Source organism: Enhydra lutris, unplaced genomic scaffold (genome assembly GCF_002288905.1).
Source record: "Enhydra lutris kenyoni isolate GAN:26980312 unplaced genomic scaffold, ASM228890v2 scaffoldscaffold23, whole genome shotgun sequence".
Lineage (NCBI taxonomy): Eukaryota > Metazoa > Chordata > Mammalia > Carnivora > Mustelidae > Enhydra > Enhydra lutris.
Window position 1 is genome coordinate 14,945,512 of NW_019154107.1, and position 20,599 is coordinate 14,966,110.

At 35.2% G+C, this 20,599-nt stretch overlaps 1 protein-coding gene across 1 annotated transcript in view; it reads right to left on the reverse strand.

Moving 5' to 3' along the window:
• LOC111150534 (dystrophin) overlaps positions 1–10,399 on the reverse strand; it is a 2,087,545-nt gene extending 2,077,146 nt beyond the window's left edge. Inside the window, exon 1 of the mRNA XM_022508030.1 lies at positions 10,083–10,399. Coding sequence (XP_022363738.1) covers positions 10,083–10,113 — 31 coding nt within the window. The 5' untranslated portion in view covers positions 10,114–10,399. The remainder of the gene's footprint in view (positions 1–10,082) is intronic.
• Between the last annotated feature and the right edge of the window lie 10,200 nt (positions 10,400–20,599).

Below are 20,599 nucleotides of genomic sequence, written 5' to 3' on the forward strand. Positions count from 1 at the left end.
GGTTGAGAGGTAAGTGTTTCAAGGATATAATAGGTTTCAAGAGCTTGTGAAACTAGAATGGTGGCACCATTCACTGATAAAGGGAACAATGAGAGAAGATCAGATTTCACGGACAAAGGACAAGTTTTGTTTGGGGCACTTAGAGCAGAGGTGACTTTGTCACATATAAATGGAGATGCCAACCAGGCAGTTGAAATTGCAGTTCTGGAATTTACTAGAGAAATCTGAGCTGGAGGTATAATTTGGTTAGTTATCTCCACATGTGTGTTAGTAAGTTATGGGCATGGGTGCAATGACCAAGGAAGGGACTACAGAGAGAGAAGACACTCACACTGGGAATGAGCCGTGAGAAATCTTAATATTTAAATGTTGAGTACAGATAATTAGGCTATAAAGTAGATCAAACAGAAATACCCAAAGAAATGAGAACAAAATCAGGAGAGTGCAATGCACAGAGCTCAAGGACACACAACAATTTTTAAAAGGGAGAAAATGGTTAATGTTGGTACTGCTAAGAGTTCAAGAAAGTAAATGGAAATTTTCTCAGTTGGTTTCAGTGACATAATATTCTCTACTTCACATGAATTATGTTGAATGAAGTTTGAATTAAGAAAAATAACAAGGGCACCTGGGTGGCTCAGTGGGTTAAAGCCTCTGCTTTCGGCTCGGGTCATGATCCCAGGGTCCTGGGATTGAGCCCCGTATCCGGCTCTCTGCTCAGCAGGGAGCCTGCTTCTTCCTCTCTCTCTGCCTTCCTCTCTGCCTACTTGTGATCTCTGTCTGTCAAATAAATAAACAAAATCTTAAAAAAAAAAAGAAAAAAAAAGAAAAATAACAAAATCATAAAATTTTAAGGAAAAATATTAATCTAGTCCAGCTGATTAATATAAAGTATAGAAAGTTAATATTTTTTTTCTATATTTATCATACTTTGATAGTATGATAGACTCATTTATTCCATTTTCTTAAAAAATATCAAAAAATCCCACTAACAATAGTTACCTCTAATGTTTAATATTAAAATTAAATGACTGATAGCTCTTTAAGAAATAAATAAAATATTAAACCACAACTGTTTCTTACACTTGGGAAGTGACATTGGAATATGTACTTTTTCCTTTTCCCAACTGTGTTGTAGTGTTTATGTTTTCTGAATGGAAGCAGTATTTTCAGGTTTGTTTTAATAGTATTTATTGATTTTATAAATACTAGTCAAGCTGAACATTTTTGTACACAAAGCATTTAATTTCTAGACTTTGTGTGTGTGTGTGTGTGTGTGTGTGAGAGAGAGAGAGAGAGAGAGAGAGAGAGGAAGAGAGAGAGAGAGAAATCTATTCATGCTAGTGATACTTCATAGTGCTATGCACATACAAAGTACTGTCAATAACTATTCATGTCGGATAGATTAATGTCTCATTAATCCTTGCCTATGCATCACCACCCCTTCTACTTATTCTCTAATTCACATCTCCATAGCCTATACTCTAAGGCCTATTTATAGAGGTAGATACTTTGATGAAAACCTCCAAAATCACATCAGCCATAACTAGCCATTTATGGCTGATTTGTACCATGCTCTGTAAATCTCTTGACATATTATAGTAGTTGTATATATATGCATGTGTGTGTGAGCGTGTGTGTGTGTGTACCTATGGAGTTATAATCTCAAAGAAGTCAGACAGAACATAGCAGGTGTTTGCTAATGTTTGGCTACAAGCAAGTAAAAACCTAATAGTAAAAAAGTTGCTCAATACCATATTAATATTCCATCTAGTCTTACTTCCCCCGAAAGCTAACTGATAAGTACATTATACTCATCCATGACTAAATTTCAATTACTCAAGTGCCTTCTATTGCTTCAGTACAATTCTAGTTTTATTTAAACTGAACTGTCAATGTTTTCTAAGTATTTTTACCATTTTTCCAGATTTAAGAATAATCAATTTCACTAATGGTTCTCAAGAAATTTTAGACATTTCTCCAATAAGCATCTATATTAACTAAAATAGCATTAAATAAAGTGCAAATTTACCTTGTCATATCTATGCAATTCTGTATTCTCTAAAGGATGATTTTTCATATTGCTTAACAACTCTGACTGAGCAATTGAAATTCAGACTATGATAAATGTTTTACACTGAAGTCTCATTTCATTATACAGCAGTCAGTTGAAATGGGGTTTCCGAAGAAGGTATTTTTAGGAAGTGCAGAGTACAGGAAAAAGCTGAATACATTACACAATTTAAATATTTATTGAGGATTTTCTACTAAGGCAACATTTTGGTGATATCTCACAGAAATAGCAATATGGGAAAGGAAATTAGGGGTAAATAGATGACAGAGACTGTGGAAACCAAGACACCTGGTGTTGCAAGTGTGATCCTCATTCATAAAGTCATTAAATGGGAGATTGAAAGAAACACCTCTTTACTGAAATATTACTTTCCTTAGGATTTTATCATTCTACCTAGATGTTTCTATAATTTCTTGGCATGTTCTTGTCTTCCATATGGAATTCCTGACCTCCTTTTCACACTCCATGATCTTTCTAGTTGGTCTCATCTAAACTCAATGGCTCACATCTCAATTCTCCAATAATGACTTTGTTTCTAGACGACTCACAGCCCCTACATACAGTGTGCACACTTTCTGTAAAAAACTTAGCATCCACAGCCCCAATGCTTCTCAGCATTCCTTGAAGTCTTCTTGTAATTGGCATTATTACCCACCCAATTCTATGGACCATGGAAAACACCACATCCATCAACACCAATTCCTATTTACTCCAACTCATAACTAAATCTTGAATAAATTCCCTTCTTCCAACTTCAGTGTCACCATTCTGGTCAATACCAACTTCTGGCCCTGGAGAAGCTATCAGAGTGATAATCCTTCCTCTACTCTTTATATCTCCTAATTTCTTCACAAAACAGAATGATATTAAGGAAAAAAATCCACAAGTATGTTCATATCACTGGCCTACCTAAGACTCTAAAAGGCTGTCCATTGATTTTACTATAAAGAAAAAATCATTCCCATGGCCTCTGAGGCTCTTAGTTACTATAACCCAGCTCTCACAGTTTTAGCAGCACACCAGTCCCAAACTTTCTCTGACTTACTATACTCAAGGAAAATTCACTTTCTTTTAGTTCTTTTTTCATACCAAGTTCTATCTGCACACATGTTGTTTCCTTTGAATGTAAACATTTTTCCTCTCTCTTTCTCCCTTTGACCACTGTTCCCCAATTCCATTCGTTTTTGTGTTACTTTGAACGTAATTTTCCTAGGGATCTCTCCCCAACTTCTAATATTAGTCTAGGTCTCACTATTATGCATTCTTGTAACAATGTATGCTTTATTCTCCAGCCCTTGCCTCAAATGAGATTTAAATAGTGTGTGACTATTACATATATATATATATATATATATATATATATATATTCCTTAATTCTAATCTCAGTGAGTTTGCTTGTTTAGAATCTTATCTCCAGAGACTAGTACAGTACCTGGCATGGAGTAGGCACTCAATATATATATTAGTTGCATGAATGAGTGAATAGCAAACTGTTCCTTCTTTAAACAGTGGTCACCGAAACCCAATACAATACAAACTTGACAGAGTCACTTCTTTTGATATTTTTAGTTCTGGAATTCTTTTGAGGGCAACTCTATTTCCAGACATTTAAAGTAAAACACTGCAAAATCCACAGGCTTGAGCCAACTGAACTCTGTGATAACACTTGGTACTCTCTGACACAGCCCATTAGAGATGGGGTGTGTACACCTAATCCAAAGGAATCCTCTAGCTCTTCAGCAGCTGTTCACATGGCTCCTGACCTGCCCTTCAGGCTCTACTAAATCAGGATTCCCCAGCTGTCTGAGCTTCCAGTAAGCTCTTTTAGTTAACCAGCTACAAGCCAACATTGCTTCTATCTGGTTGCAGTGTGTAGAGTCAGATTTTCCTTTTTCCTTCCAAGTTATTTCCCAATATACGGGAGCCATTGGGATTTACAGATAATTTTATTGGTTCCTCAGCCATTTTTATAACATATTTCTAATCCTGCTCTCCTTGAGCATCAGTAGAAAAAGAAATTACTCAACCTGCCTTTGGTGAAAATACGTGTGCAGTTCTGATTCTGTGATTTTTATCTTTCACATTTCTTTAGTTTGACATCACATGGTTTCCAAAGCTAAAATCCCTACTCCTAAGAGTGTGCCGACTCCCATGCCCTTTAACTCAACACTTAGCTCAGGCTAAGGTAGTACTGCTGCTGTAATCTGATAAAGGAGCAGACAAGCTGTGTGCAAATAAAGATGGGTGCCAAGAATGAGCAAAAAGCCACTGATGTTTATGCCCTTTTATAGTCCTGATTCAATGACAGTCTTAGCCAGAAATGGAGCAGGAGGAGGGACAGCAATTTAAAACAAACAAAGCAAAAACCAAGGAAAGGATGAAAACACTGAAAGGGCAACTCCTTTATTGCCCATAATTGGACATAAGATTAGACTACTATAATGCTAATTGTGCTCAATTAATACTGGTTTTTCTAAAACATCAGTTGTTTCATAGTGGTGTAGACAAAGTACATTTAAAAATTGAAAGTAAACTAGCCAAATACTGTACATTATGTTGGCATATGTAAATTCCTTGCTCATCACAATGCCCATGAATGAGTTGAATATTTATTAAATATAAGCTAAAAGCATAACAATTCAAACATCTATTTTCTTCAAATATCTGTTTTTCTCAAGTTTCTTTAAAATCATGTTAACCCTGTTTAAAATCCATTTAAATGTCAACATTCTGACTTTATTACACAGATAAGCATTGGCTTTCATGATGCACTTTAACATTCCTCCTATTCATTACAATAACAAGATTATATACTAAAATAAATAATAGACTAAAATAAGTAAAAATAGAAGCAAAGCTCTTCCTCATATTCTTGCACTTGAACTGTAATGTAAGACTAAATCTTTTTAACTAGACTTTACTGTATTTCAGATTTTGAAAGTGACATGTAAAACCAATTTTCCAACATCTTTTCTTTAAAATTATATGGAATTATATTATTTCACCAAAATTATATGGAATCAAAATATTGAATTAAGAGTTCTGGAAGACTCATTTACAAACAACAAAAACAACAGCAGCATCAACTTTTTACCAGCAAAGAAATGACAGTTCCATTCCAGTTAAAGGATAATTGTCTATTCGCCCTACCTTCCATTACTGAAGAATGGCATGCATAATGACAAAGCCAAAGTGAGGCACTGAGGCAGAAAGCAAAAGATAATAAAGAGCACAGGGAGGAAATTGATTTCCAAACTCAATCCAGACTGCTAGGAACACTTTTTTCTCAGGGTTTAATATCATTACATACACTATGCAAAATCCCTCCAGCGACCATAATACCCCGAGAAAATTGCCCTGTTGGTTCTTTCATCTATTAAAATTCCCAGGTGTTTTGAATACATGATATCAGAATAACATCAGATGGAGCAAAGTGTTGAATAGACATTGTTTTTTTTTAAATGGCAACCTCAGTGGAGGGCTTGAGCCGTGCCAGAGGGAGTACTGCCTTTTGCTTTTGTTAATGGGCATGTGGTAGAGGTTGTGTAGTCTTCAGATTGGGACTCTTTTAAGCATGAGCAAGTAAGGCCATTTTTCTCTCTTCATTCTCATTCTGCCTGCTGCCTGTAAGAACTGTGGCTGAGAAATTTAAGATACCCATGAACGTCGGAGCCAAGGTTTTCGCAGCCCCCCCTTGTCTGCCCCACATTCAGGGCAGTCATCTTGAATAGAGAAAGAGAAAGACCATGTTGTCCCTGAGAGTTACTGTTTCTGAGTCTCTGGAGGAGATCTCTACTTTAAAAAAAGCAAATGCAAAATTATATTATGCTGTCATATATGGGGAAAATAAGCTTTTTATACTACAGATTTCAGGAAAAAAGTAAACCAAATCATTTTAGTTGTTACTCCTCAAATTATAGTTTGCATAGGAGTGATTCACAATGAGAAGGGTCTCTGTCCCCTTCCAGACAGGAGATGAGAATCTCTAAAAGACACATTCACTTTTAATATTAACTGGAGGGAGCTTGAAATTTTGCAAAGATAAAGATCTGAAGAAAAATTCTACACATGACATCCATAGACAAACTCTCTTCAAATAGGCAAAATAATAAACTACATAACACTGCCAACTGAACTTTCATATCTATATGTAAACTAAATTCAAACTCCAAATCCATGTTATGAATATTATTCTGTCAATATTGTATAGAGTGAAACCCCAAGAAGTTTAACTAACAGATGTTTTTAAATGAGGAAAAAGGTGAAGACTGTAAGATATTTATTTATTTGTTGGTGTTTTGAAGCTCAGTCTGCTGCACAGAGCATACTCCCTAAAGATAAACATTTTCATGCAACTTTGCTATGGAACTTGGTTGCATTAAAAAAAAAAAAGTCTCGGGACGCCTGGGTGGCTCAGTTGGTTAAGCAGCTGCCTTCGGCTCAGGTCATGATCCCAGCGTCCTGGGATCGAGTCCCACATCGGGCTCCTTGCTTGGCGGGGAGCCTGCTTCTCCCTCTGCCTCTGCCTGCCATTCTGTCTGCCTCTGCTTGCTCTCTCTCCCTCTCTCTCTGACAAATAAAAAAAAAAAATCCAAAAAAAAAATTCTCTTCATTTCCTATACTGCAGCCCATGACCCTCCCAACAAAATTTTCCAAGTGCCTTGATAACAAAATGCAAATCTCCTAGGACAATAGCAGGACTTTGTGAGAAAGAAAACTAATGCCTCCTTCTGAAATCAATCAAAACCTGAATGTGCTATATAAAAATAAACCAAGGTCATCATTATTCTTCTCATTGTGATTTGGCTTGCCTTCAAATTACATACCCTGTATATCTGAAATAGCTGCACCGCCTCCATTAACTGAGTTTGACATCATTTTAATCAATGTATCTTTTTAGAATGAAGGGCAGAAATGTCAAATTCCTACCATTATACATTCTTTTAACTCTCTAATCTGCATTAAATAAAAGCCTGTCTTTGAGAAATAGTGTATTCTTAAAGAAATATAACTCACATCAATTTCATCTTAAAATGTAACTGGGAAAAGATTCAACAACAATGCATCCCTTCATCTGGAGGTGATTTCCCATGAAATCACTTTTAAAGTTTATGACTTTTAATTAAAGTTTAAGCCTTGAGGCCCATCACTTACACTGGTTCCTCCCAAGGCCCTACCTTATTGTCAGTTCATGATTTTGTATTATTTTTCCCAAAAGACTCCCCTCCCTCGAATTGTATAATCCCAAGGCCTGTAAAACCTTGGTCTGCTCCTTCCTTCATGGTTTCTTATGTTTTGTTGGACAGAGGACATACATTAGTCTTATTTGTTAATTTCTTTAAAAATGATTTATATCTAAAACAAAATGGAAAACATGAATGGAAAATTATCTTCAAAGAAAGGTTAATTTCCAATGAATTTTCAATGGCTGTGTGACTTAAATGTCTTCATGCTTTTATTTAAACAGATATACTCACATCAAACTACCATGGTTCCTATATTTGCAGAGGAAGAAAGAATAGTTTAATTAAAAATATGATAAATCATTTTAATAAGTTAAGGGAATATTACATACAGTAGAAGGTGGAAGGGGAAGGAAAGTTTTGGAAATCACTTTGCTTTTTTCTGGTGATAAAGCCATGATGAAAGATAATAAAACAGAATTTTTAAAAACCCTGACTTTTCCAAGACAACAAAGATTTAAATCTCTTTTATTAAACCACACAAGTGGTTAAGAACTTGACAATTTGTTTCTCATGTAACAAATGACTTGGACTACAAGGATTTCAAATGAATACTTCAGAACCAAAGAGGAAGCTGTATTAATATCTCTGTCCAAATTACAAATTTCTATCTCAGTACTGTCTAGCTGGAGTAGTGTCAACTAACACATTTTTTTCCTTAAATAACATAAATTTGCACAAACCACTTGGTAATCTTAAATTTACAGTAACTACTACATGACATTCTCTATTGCATTTTCCATACTGTTTTGCCATGTAAGAGATACAGAAAACTTCTTTTTCAATTAAAAAATATATTATCCACTTAGATCAGCAATCTCTTTTTCTTAGAGTTAAGATGCCCTTAGAAGACTCTGGAAATGAAATCATTCTAAATGATGATTTTATTAGACCTTAAGATAATTTTTATCATTTAAAAAATTCCAATGAAATGTGTATTTGCAATAAATAATTTGAGTGACTCTTTGCAATGCAATATTTGAGCAATTTTAAAAGTAAACAATATTTATGTTTACACAGGGATCTTCTGGCAACTACTTTCATTAAAAACCATCCACGTGTACTCTTACATTTTTCAAACTAAGCAATTAAAAAAAAATCTCATTCCAGTGTCAATACATTCAAACAGAAGTACGTCAGCTGGTAAAAGTTAATGTAGAATATAACCGTGTGAATATCTTCATATTCTCTTAACAAACCCACTGTCATGCAGCTTAAAATTTCACCTGATAGCTTTAAAATGTGCTTTCGTAAAGTCTACAAGAGCTTGTCCCAAAAAGGTTAGCTTTCTTTAAATTCTAATGAAGAGTTTGAAGTTCTTTGAGTATCTATGACAAAGTAAAGAGCAGGTTTGCCTTTCATTTTTTGCTATTTTTTGAATTGCATCTTTGCTATTTTTTTCTATATTGCTCTCTACACTGGTTCCTGGTTTGAATTTTTAAGTATAACAATGGATCAATCAATATGTGCATTGCAAATAGTATATGCTGTTGTACTTTTGTAACATTAGTAAATGGGAAGGTTTTTCAACCAGAAAGCGATTCTGATGCTCACCAAATAAATTTATAAAATAAGGAAATGTCATTAAAAAGGTTTTACTATAAAATCTGGTAGCATCTAATGTGAATCAGTGAGTGCACAATGTTCATTTTTTTTGGCACAGAGGCCAAAGTTGTGCTGTGACCTTTTTACCAGAAGTTTTGAAGAATTACTTATTTGGACAGACTTATTTTCTTCATTGTTAAATACAGGCATCACCATCCTATCTGTTTCAGAATGGTATAATCCACCAGTCAAAGGCGGGATGAGGAGGGCAAGGTAATCCCCTCTGTCAATCTCTTTGGGACACACTGTACTACTCATATATTATGTTTATGTATTATTTTTACTATTGTGCCAGAGTCAATTTCTAAATTTTTCATTAGTCACCATGACTTTCTTAAAATAAACAAAATAGATGCACTTTATAGAAAAGCCAAATGAAAAAACTTTACTGAAAAGCTAGGTCATCCTAGACATGGAACAACATGGTAAGCTTGCTATGAAATGATCAGAAGTCTCTCATGCTTATATGTTGTGTTCTCAACAAAAGCATCTGGTCACTTGCCAGCAGAGAGCATATCACTGGTTGAAAGACTTTTCATGATATTCTACAGAAAAGAATACTCAAAATACTAAATATAATATGAGAAAGGGATTTTTAAATATTTATCATCCTTTTCTCCGCCTCCATTTACCCATCACAATTCCTTTTGTTTTTTTAAATTTTTTTCCCCTGAGATGTGCCAGAGACAATTTTTTTTTAACCTTGAGGTCTCCACACATCATTCCACTACTGCAATTAGTTCATTGAAAATAAATAGCAGGTCACTGCCCCACATGCAACCATTACTGAACAGAAGATCAAATAATCAAGATAACTCAGATACACAAATGACTTCACAGCAATTAAAACAGTTTGTTACAAATACTCCAGGCCAGTTATGCATATTTTATTACTTCAGTGGTTTCTTAAAAGAGAAAGATCTGCTTGATTATATTTGTGAAGAAAAAACTTTAAACTCTACCTCATTTCTACTGAAAAGTTCTCCCGGTGAGAAACATGTACACCTGCACACATATATGTATACAGGAAATATAAGATAACATTTATTCTTATTCAAAAACTACTATAATAATTTAAAATCAATCTGCCTAATCAGTGAGCTTGCCACAAATTAAAACGTAAGCCACAGTAAAAATATTTTTAGTGACTTTGTACTTACAACAGTCCTCTACTTCTTCCCACCAAAGCATTTGGGGAAAAAAAAGTGTATATCAAGGCAGCAAGAAAAGTCTTGGTAAATTTTCTCCCAACTTTAGTGCTCCAATAGGTTTAGAAATGATGAGAAATCAACCAGCTTCAGCAGCCTTTTAAAAAAGCACACTTCAGTTTTTCCTATTCGTTTTTCTCTGAAGCTAATTGCCTCCAAGATCTGAGTCCTGTAAGGGGAAAGTGAGTGATCCCAACACTGAGTGAGTCAACATAGTAACTGATGCCAGGATTCTGTAGAGGCCCCTGGATATTTCAAATTCCAGGACCTGCGCAGAAGCAAGTGACCCGCCTTTTCTCTCAACTTGGTTTCCCATAATAGGACTGCCCATGGCCACTACATATAAGGTTGTGTTCCCAGCATGGCAAGCCCTGTGAAGACAAATAATGTTCAACTGTGTTCTGATTAATATCCAAGCCAGAACAGAACAGTGGACATAGTACTTGCTCTCACAGGCTTCTAAACATAAAAACTCTTCAGTATACAAAACAACTGTACTTTCTGTAACTTACATGCACATTTCTAAAATAACAGAGCAGAAAATCCTAATCCAGAATAGACTTTGAGATGCCTTTCCTTTTTTTACCTTCTCAACAACACTAAAAATTTCACTCTACTGAACAAAAAGAAATGCCCAGAATAATCTGCACTCGTTCTGTAGCCACTGTCTACCAAACTTAATTTCTACCCTGGGGATCTTATCAAAAGTCAAGTATTGATGATGCCAAGAGTCTGATTAAGAAAAGCAACAGCAGAATGAAGCAGCTGAGCTCTGAAGGCAGAAAGTGTATAACTCTCAGGGGACAAGGCTTCTGCTAAAATAAAGAGTACTCTTATAAGTGAACGAAGAAATCTTCCTAAAATGCTAAATTTCCATGGCACCTTATGAGAAAACTATATTAACAAATCACTCTTTCTTTGATTTCTTTGGTGGCAATTATTAAAATACCACTTTCTTGGACATTAATTATTAATTACTTAATGGCTCTCAAAAGACATTTTCTGCTATAAGTGAACACACTTACGGTATTTGGCACGTTTGAAAACCATTCTTTGCCAATAGGAAGCTTCTTTAACTTATTTTTAACACAGCAGATGAGCCCAATATTTGTACGAAACATTGGTTAAACTTTTAGAAGGATATTCTTTTTGCAATAATAATCTGTGCTAAAATTATTTAAGTGCTTTTATAATACCATTTGTTGAAGTGACAGACTCATTTTTCTATGTCAAGCATTCAACTGCTTGGCACAGAAATAAATTGTAGATAAAAATAGAAAAAAAACCTGGCATACTGAATCAGAGCATGATGTTTACCTTAATCATTACACATTTCATATTTTAGAATACCATTATCATAATATCACCATTCTCCCCAACAAAATCTATATGAAATAAAGCATTAAGCTTAATTTGTAGATAATTGTATTGAAATTACTATTATTCAAAACAGATTTAAAATGTTCTCCGTAGGTCATCTCATTTCCTCTTCTTAGTGTGGTCATCTAAGTATGTATATAAGCAATAATTTTGTGAAACAAAATTAAAAAATGGTTTTTGACCAACATGGATCCACTTGAATAGTCTGCATGTTAGCATGTGTTTTCCTGTGCTCACGGGTGTAATATCGCCCTGAATGTAAGTTCCTTTACACCTTGTACTGTGAGTTTTCTATAGATATAAAGTCACATTTACGCCAAGGCATATGCACAGCTCATCAGCGATTTGTAAAATGTCGTCTGTGAAGCATCAGCAATGCATGGGAAATTTCTGGAAAAGACCTGAAAAATAAGAAACTCAGGGAGTAGGACCTAGTGCTCTATGTTTTACAGGTGACTCTAATACACAGCCAGTTTTGAAAAACTATGAAGTGTATGTGTCTAAAAACAACCGTGACTTCCAATATACCAAAATCTGGTCTTGGTTCATACCAAGTGCACCGAAAACAGGTAGATTTGAAGGCTCTCAGGTACATCTTGATGGTCTCTTAGCCTTAGTCAACAATCCGAATTTACTGGGCCCCTGTAATAAATTCTACATCAATGTGGAATATTCCCCTTAAGGTTTTAAAATCTAGGCTAGAAGAAATACTTAACTTGAAAAAGTGAAAGGTACATAAAATAAAATTTAGCCCAAGTGGTGCTGGGAAAATTGGACAGCTATGTGTAAAAGAATGACACTCAACCATTCTCTTACACCATACACAAAGATAAACTCGACATGGATAAAAGACCTCAATGTGAGGCAGAAATCTATCAGAATCCTAGAGGAGAACATAGGCAGCAACCTCTTTGACATCAGCCACAACTTCTTTCAAGACATGTCTCCAAAGGCAAAGGAAACAAAAGTGAAAATGAACTTTTAGGACTTCATCAAGATGAAAAGCTTCTTCACAGAAAAGGAAACAGTGAATAAAACGAAGAGGCAACCCACGGAATGGGAGAAGATATTCGGGAATGACGGTACAGACAAAGGGTTGATATCCAAGATCTATAAAGAACTCCTCAAACTCAACACACACAAAACAGATAATCATGTCAAAAAATGGGCAGAAGGGGCACCTGGGTGGCTCAGTGGGTTAAGCCTCTGCCTCTAGCTCAGGTCATGGTCTCAGGGTCCTGGGATTGAGCCCTGAGTCTGGCTCTCTGCTCTCTGCAAGGAGCCTGCTTCCCCCTCTTTCTGCCTGCTGCTCTGCCTACTTGTGATCTCTCTGTGTGTCAAATAAATAAATAAAATCTTTAAAAAGGGGGGGGGCAGAAGACATGAACAGACACTTCTCCAAAGAAGACACAAAATTGGCTAACAGACACATGAAAAAATGTTCATCATCACTAGCCATCAGGGAGATTCAAATCAAAACCACATTGAGATACCACCTCACACCAGTTAGAATGGCCAAAATCAACAAGACAGTAAACAAGTGCTGGAGAGGTTGTGGAGAAAGGGGAACCCGCTTACACCATTGGTGGGAATGCAAGTTGGTGCAGCCACTTTGGAGAACAGTGTGGAGATTCCTCAAGAAATTAAAAATAGAGCTACCCTATGACCCTGCATTTGCACAATTGGGTATTTACCCCAAAGATACAGATATAGTAAAAATGTACCCCAATGTTCATAGCAGCAATGGCCATAGTCGCCAAACTATGGAAAGAACCAAGATGCCCTTCAATGGGCGAATGGATAAGGAAGATGTGGTCCATATACACTATGGAGTATTATGCCTCCATCAGAAAGGATGAATACCCAACTTTTGTAGTAACATGGATGGGACTGGAAGAGATTATGCTGAGTGGAATAAGTCAAGCAGACGGGGTCAATTATCATATGGTTTCATTTATTTGTGGAGCATAAGGAATAACACGGAGGACATGGGGAGATGAAGAGAAGAAGGGAGTTGAAGGAAATTGGAAGGGGAGATGAACCATGAGAGACTCTGGACTCTGAGAGACAAACTGAGGGTTTTGGAGGGGTGGTGGGTATTATGGAGGGCACATATTGCATGGATCACTGGGTGTGGTGCATAAACAATGAATTCTGGAACACTGAAATTAAAAAAAAAAATTAAAAAAAATTAGCCCAAATACAATGAACTCCAATTCAGACCTTGTCCTATTTTTCTATGGTCCTTAGTCACTTACCTCTCTCATTTAGTCCTCAGGATAACTACATTGCTGAGGTCTTAGGAACCCCCGTATAAAGATGGCTGGTCAAATCAATTTATGCAAATCTCTAGTGTTAGTAATTGGCAGAGCTTTTTAAAATTTATCTTATGAGATAGATTACATATTCACAAAAAGGTTGTGAGAAGAGTAAAGACGGGGGTGCCTGGGTGGCTCAGTGGGTTAAGCCTCTGCCTTCAGCTCGGGTCATGATCTCAGGGTCCTGGGATCAAGCCCCGCATCGGGCTCTCTGCTCAGCAGGGAGCCTGTTTCCCTTCATCTCTCTCTCTCTCTGCCTGCCTCTCTGCCTACTTGTGATCTCTGTCTGTCAAATAAATAAATAAAATTAAAAAAAAAAGAAGAGTAAAGAGGGGTCCCATATACTCTTCATTCAGTGTCCTCAGTTACATTTAAGCAAACTATTATGCAATTTCAAAACCAGCAAACTGACATCAATGCAATATGTATATATGTCTTCCATTTTTAGTACTGTACATTGGAGTAACTATAGCCTCAGTCATTACATAGATCCTGCAGAATCATTCCCTCATCACAAAGATCTTCCTTCTCCTCTCCCTTTGCAGTCATATCAACCACCACTTCCCAGACTGCCCTAGCACCAGCACCTGCTAATTTGGTCTGCATCATTTGTATCATTTCAAGAATTTTAGAAAAAAAATGGAATTATTTGATATGTGATCTTTTGATATCAGCTTTTTTCACTTGGCATGATGTCCTAGAGATCTATTCAAGTTGTTATCTGCTTCAGTAGCTTGCTTACTTTTATTGTGAGTGGTATTCCACGTTAATTGTGTACTACGGTTTCTGTAGTCATTCATTTATTGTTGGTAGTTGTGGTTATTTTTGGTTTGGGGTTACTACAAATAAAGGTGCAAAATAGTCATGCACATATTTTTCATTTATCTGGGATTTATGCCCAGGACTAAAGTTGTTGGTCCATATGGCAAATGTATGTTTACTATTTTTTTTTAATTTAGAGTAGACATTTATTTTTTAATTATTCTCATTAAGTTAGCAATTACCAGTAAGTTTAAAACATGCTTTACATTTTTAAATAGATAAATGATAGTACTACTTTCTTTGATGGACTACTATTTAGGTAATATTCAATAATGATTTTTTTAAAAATTGTTGATAATCCTGTAAATGTTCTTAGACTTCCTACAGTCTCCAGTATTTGGATCAGTGATACATTGCTCTTAGGAAGGCATGCCACTAGTCCAGTTTAAAGGATTTTTTTTTAAATTTTGTATTATGTTATGTTAGTCACTATACAGTAAATCATTAGTTTTTGATGTACTGTTCCATGATTCATTGTTTGTGTGTAACACCCAGTGCTCATCCGAAGACATGCCCTCCTTAATACCCATCACTGGGATAACCCATACCCCTACCACTCTCCCCTCTAAAACCCTCATTCTTTTTTCCCATAGTCCATAGTCTCTTATGGTTCATCTCCTGCTCTGATTCCCCCCCTTCATTTTCCCCTTTCTTCTCCTAATATCCTCCATACCATTCCTTATGTTGCACAACTAAGTAAAACCAAATGTGTGTTTATTTTGTGTGTGTGTTATGTTAGTCACCATACAATACATCATTAGATTTTGATGTAGTGTTCCAAGAATGTTTACTTTTTAAAGAAACTGCCAAAACATTCTCTGGAGGGTCTGTTCCATTTCACATATCTTCCAGCAATGTGAGTGATCCATTGTCTCTGTATCCTCTGTAGCTTTTGGTATTGTCAATTTTATACTTTTGGGTTTTTTTTTTTTTCAGCATTAAGCATGTAGAGATATATTATGGTGGTTTTATCTTGAATTACCTGAATGGTTAATGACATTGAACATACTTTCTCATGCTTATTTGCCATCTGAATACACTCTTCTGTGAAATGGCTGTTCATGTCTTTTGCTCATTTTGCAATTGAATACCTTTTGTTTTAACTATTAATTTTTGAGTGTTCTTTATATATCCTAGATATGAGTCCTTTGTTAGGTGCTGTGCAAATAGTTTCTCCCAGTTTGTAGCTTGCCTTTTCATCTTTAACAGTGAAATTCCAATGCAAAATTGTTTAACTTTTCTCAAGTCTGATTTATTGAATTATTTTTTCTTTTATGGATGATACTTTTGGTTTCAGGTCTAAAACTTTTCACCAAGCCATGATTCATATGGTTTCAGGTCTAAAACTTTTCACCAAGCCATGATTCATATCTCCTGTGTTTTTTCCCCTAAATTTTAAATTTTATATCATTTATATAATTATATAATTATATATATATATAATTTATATAATTTATAAATCATTTTATATTTACATTTAAATCTATGATTGGGTTCACTTTTGTATGAGGTGTGGGGTTTACATAGATTACTTTTTTCTTACAGATTTCCAATTGCTCCAACAGCATTTCTTGAAAAGACTATCCTTCTTCCACTGAATAACTTTTGTACCTTTGTCAAAATCCAGTTGGCCATATTTGTGGGAATCTACCTCTGGGATGTCATGTCTGTCCTATAGATTTGCTTGCCTAGCTCTCTGCCAATATCACATCACCTCAGTTACTCTAGTTACATAACACTCCCAAGCATTAGAATAATTCCTTCCACTTTATTATTCTTTTCCAAAACCATTTTAGAAATTTTAGGTCCTGTGTCTTACCTTACAAATTTTAGAATAAGCTTCTAACAATAGGTATACAGCTTGGACTTAAAAAAAAATCTTTCTCATATTTTGATGGGGATTGCATTAAATAGATAGATCAATTTGGGGAGAAATGACATTTCAACTATGTTGTACCTTTTAATTATGAATGGCAGATACTTTTTTGAAAAGATTTTATTTATTTATTTCAGAGAAAGAGAGAGAGAGAGAGAATACAAGCAGGCAGAGCAGCAGGCAGAGGGAGAGGGAGAAGCAGGCTTCCCATGGGGCAGGGAGCCTGATGAAGGGCTTGATTCCAGGACCCTGGGATCATAAGCTGAGCTGAAGGCAGATGCTTAACCCACTGAGCCATAGAGGCATCATAAAAATCATATTAAACATAATACACTTCTAAGATCTAGGTCATCTTTAATTTATATCATCATGCTGTGCTTTCTAACAGTGCTTTGTATTGTGATTGGGTTGTTTTTTCACATTTCTAACATGCCTACGATGGTATGACCTATATATGTAGTTGTACAAAGAAAGGGAAAGAGCACAGTCTGTCAAATGACAGTTTTGAAAAAGGACATTAAAAAATAAATGTATATAACTAAACATGCACTGTACATGTATGTTTTGGAAATGATTTTAAATAATAAGGTTATAAATGTTACATATGAACTCCTAAGACTTTACTTCTGAAAGAATACAAAACTTATTTTTACTATGCTGAAGGCTTACATCAGCACGTTTTTTATTTACTTTCTTTAATCTACAGATGTAAGATACATGTTATAAAAATGAAGACTGGTCCTTTCTTATATTCTAATATCAACCAGTAATTTCTATATCCTAAGATGAGTGGAATATTAATTAGAAAGGACTAATTATGGTAAACTTCAAAGCAGACAAAAAAGGAATTCCTAACAAATTGAAAACCCTAACTGCAGTATTTTATATAAACTATGAGGGGTCTGAGTCATTTTTCACACTGATTCAATTATTAAACATAATTTGAAGCACTACGAATAAATAAGGCATCACAGGATAAATAAGCTAGGGAAAAAACAGGCTTAGTAGCTAAGATATTTAAATAAAGCTCATGAATTTATGATTTGGAAAAGAATAATTTCTGGGTCATTTCTTCAACTCTTCCCTATAATAATCCATATTGGCTGAAATGTTACACATTCTATTAAGACATGTATTTCTTAGATGTTCTAAAAAAATCTCTTTAGATAAATCCAATGGAGAAATGTGCTAGTTACAGGTAGTTTATTATCACTGAACCCACACAAAATAAGGCACACAGAATTCAGTCAACTGGGTGCTTGTAAACAAAAAAGCTTGCTGGAAATTTGATAGTAGTTCCATTAAAACTATTGATTAATTTGGGGGATAACTGCTTTTTACTATGTTATAGTTCATAGTCCATGAACACAACATTTATCTCCTTTTATTTAGGTCTGTTTTATTTCATCCCATTTTTTTTTGTTCATGGCCTATAGATTCTGTATGTTTTGCTAGATTCCCAAACATTTCTCTCTCTCTCTCTCTTTGTAGTGACTAGAGAAAATTACATTTTATTTTATTTAAAGATTTATTTATTTTAGAGAGAAAGAGCACAAATGGGAAGGGCAGAGGGAGAGGGAGAAAGATTGTTGAGCAGACCTCCTGGCGGAGCAGGAAGCCAGATGTGGGGCTTGATCTCATAAACCCGAGATCACGACCTGAGTACCTGAGTGGGAACCAAGAGGCGGCCTCCCAAATGACTGCACCACCCTAGTGCCCCAGAAAATTACATTTAAAATTTTAGTTTCCAGAAGCTCACTTCTTAAATACAGAAATATAATTGGTTTTTATAGTTGACCTTTTGTCCTGAGATCTTGCTGAACTCATTATTTCTAAGAGTACTTTTATAGAATCCCTAGGATACTTTACAGAGCCCCATCATAACATCTGCAAACAGGGATGATTTTAAGTTCTCCATACTGATTTGTATGTTTTTATTTACTTTTCTTGCATTTTTGTACTGCCTCGAACGTCCAGTACTATAAATAGTAGGCTGAAAACAAACATCTTTGCCTTGATCCTCCCAACAGGAAGAAAGCATTAAAATATTTCACATTATGATGTTAGCTATAGAATTTTGTAGATGTTCCTTATCAAGTTGAGAAAGTTCTCCTGTATTCTTAGTTTTCTGAGAATTTTTATCATGAATGGGTGCTGAATTTTATCAAACCTTTTTTTTCTGCTTCAGTAAGATCGTGTGTGTGTGTGTGTGTGTGTGTGTGAGCTAGTTAATATAACTTATTACATTCTGTTAGGGATTGTTGTCTCTGTATACACGTGAAGGATGCTGGTCTGTAGTGTTTTTGTTTTGTGCTGTTTGTCTGGTTTTGGTATCAGAGAACCTCCTGTGTCATAAAATGTGTTTGGCAATGTTGTCTCCTTTTCTATTCTTCTGGACTTTGACAGGTCTTTTCTTTAATCACATGAAAAATGTCATGCCATTTCCCATTTCATTCTGGATTCTATGGTTTCTCATAAAAAATCCTGTCATTTGAATATTTGTTGTTGTTGTTGTTGTTGTTGTTTGCCTATAGATAGTGTCTTTTGTCTTTTACTATTTTCAAGATTTTTTTTTCTTTATCAGTAGCTTACAGAAATTTGACTGTAATGAGTATATGCATGGATCTCCTTGGGCTTATCTTCTCTGTTCAGTCAGCTTCCTGTATCTATAGGTTTTTGTCTTTTTCCAGATTTGGTTCTTTTTCAACCTTTATTTCTTTGGGCACTTGTTTAGCAACACTTTATTTTTTCTCTCTTTTCAGGACTCCAATGATCATAGATCTTTTATTACGATTCCACAGGTCACCAAGGATTTGTTCAGTTTTCATGAGCCTATTTTCTTTCTTTCTCAGACTAGGTAATTTCTACTGTTCTATCTTCCTGTTCATGGATTTTCCCCTTTGTCCCCTCTAGTCTGATGTTGAGACCATCCACTGAACTTTATTTTGATTTCTGTATTTTTCAGTTCTAAAACTTCATTTTGTTCTATATGTCTTCTATTTCTTGCTGAAACTTTCTATTTTTTATTTGTTGCAAGTTTGTAATTGCTTATTGAACCATTTTTTATGATGGTTGCTTTAATATCCTTGGCAGATAATTCTATCACCTGTGTCATTTTGATGTAAGTGACTGTTGTCTTTTTTTCATTCAAGTTGTGATTTTCCTTTTTCTTGGTTTGATGAGTGATTTTAAATAGAAACCTGGACATTTAGTGTATTATGTTGTCAGACTCTGGATCTTACTGAAATCTTTTTTATATAGCCTCTTCTTATACTCCTTTGGTGGAACACGGGAAGCGGGATATTCATTTGTTATTGTTAGGTGGAGTTAGAAGTTCAGACTTGCTATTCAACCTATGTTGAGACATGAGATTATTTCTTTCTATGTGTGCAATGTATATTTCTTTAACATCACTTTAATGCCCATTAAAAATAGTAAATGGATCTCTGGAACATTGTGGGTTCATTCTGAAACATTCACATTTTTTCCCACTAGACAGAAAAATAGCTACAACTTGTGAAATGGAAAGTACTTCTTAACTCATATTTCCATAGACAATGATGTCTCTGACATGTGCAAAATGATTCGATTTCAGAAGTTGGTACTACATAGCAATGCTTTCTAGAGGGTCAAGACAGAACACTTACTAAATATAAAAACTCCAAAGTAATTTATCTGTGATGTAAAAACAATAGCTGCATAATTCATATATTGATCTTCAACCATTTTAGGAGGTAAATGTGTAGAAATTAATGATGATAATTAAAGATTTCTGAGTGAAACAAAAATAGTATAAGCACAAAGAAATTAAAGACATTGATGTTGGTGTGCTGACAATCAGTACCCAGATTTAAGAGCTGAATTTTTTATATTCTATTGGTCAAGGTCCTGGCAGGAAATATGCAGACACAAAAGCATTTAACAGAAAACAATTTGTTAAAACAACTATGGACAAAGGTGTAGGCAGGTTGATGAGGCTGAAAGAAAGTGAGTCATCCAGGTAATATCAAAAGTGGCAAAGTGTTTCCACCGCCGGGCCTGATGGGTCAAAGGGAGAGAACAATGTTGTTGGA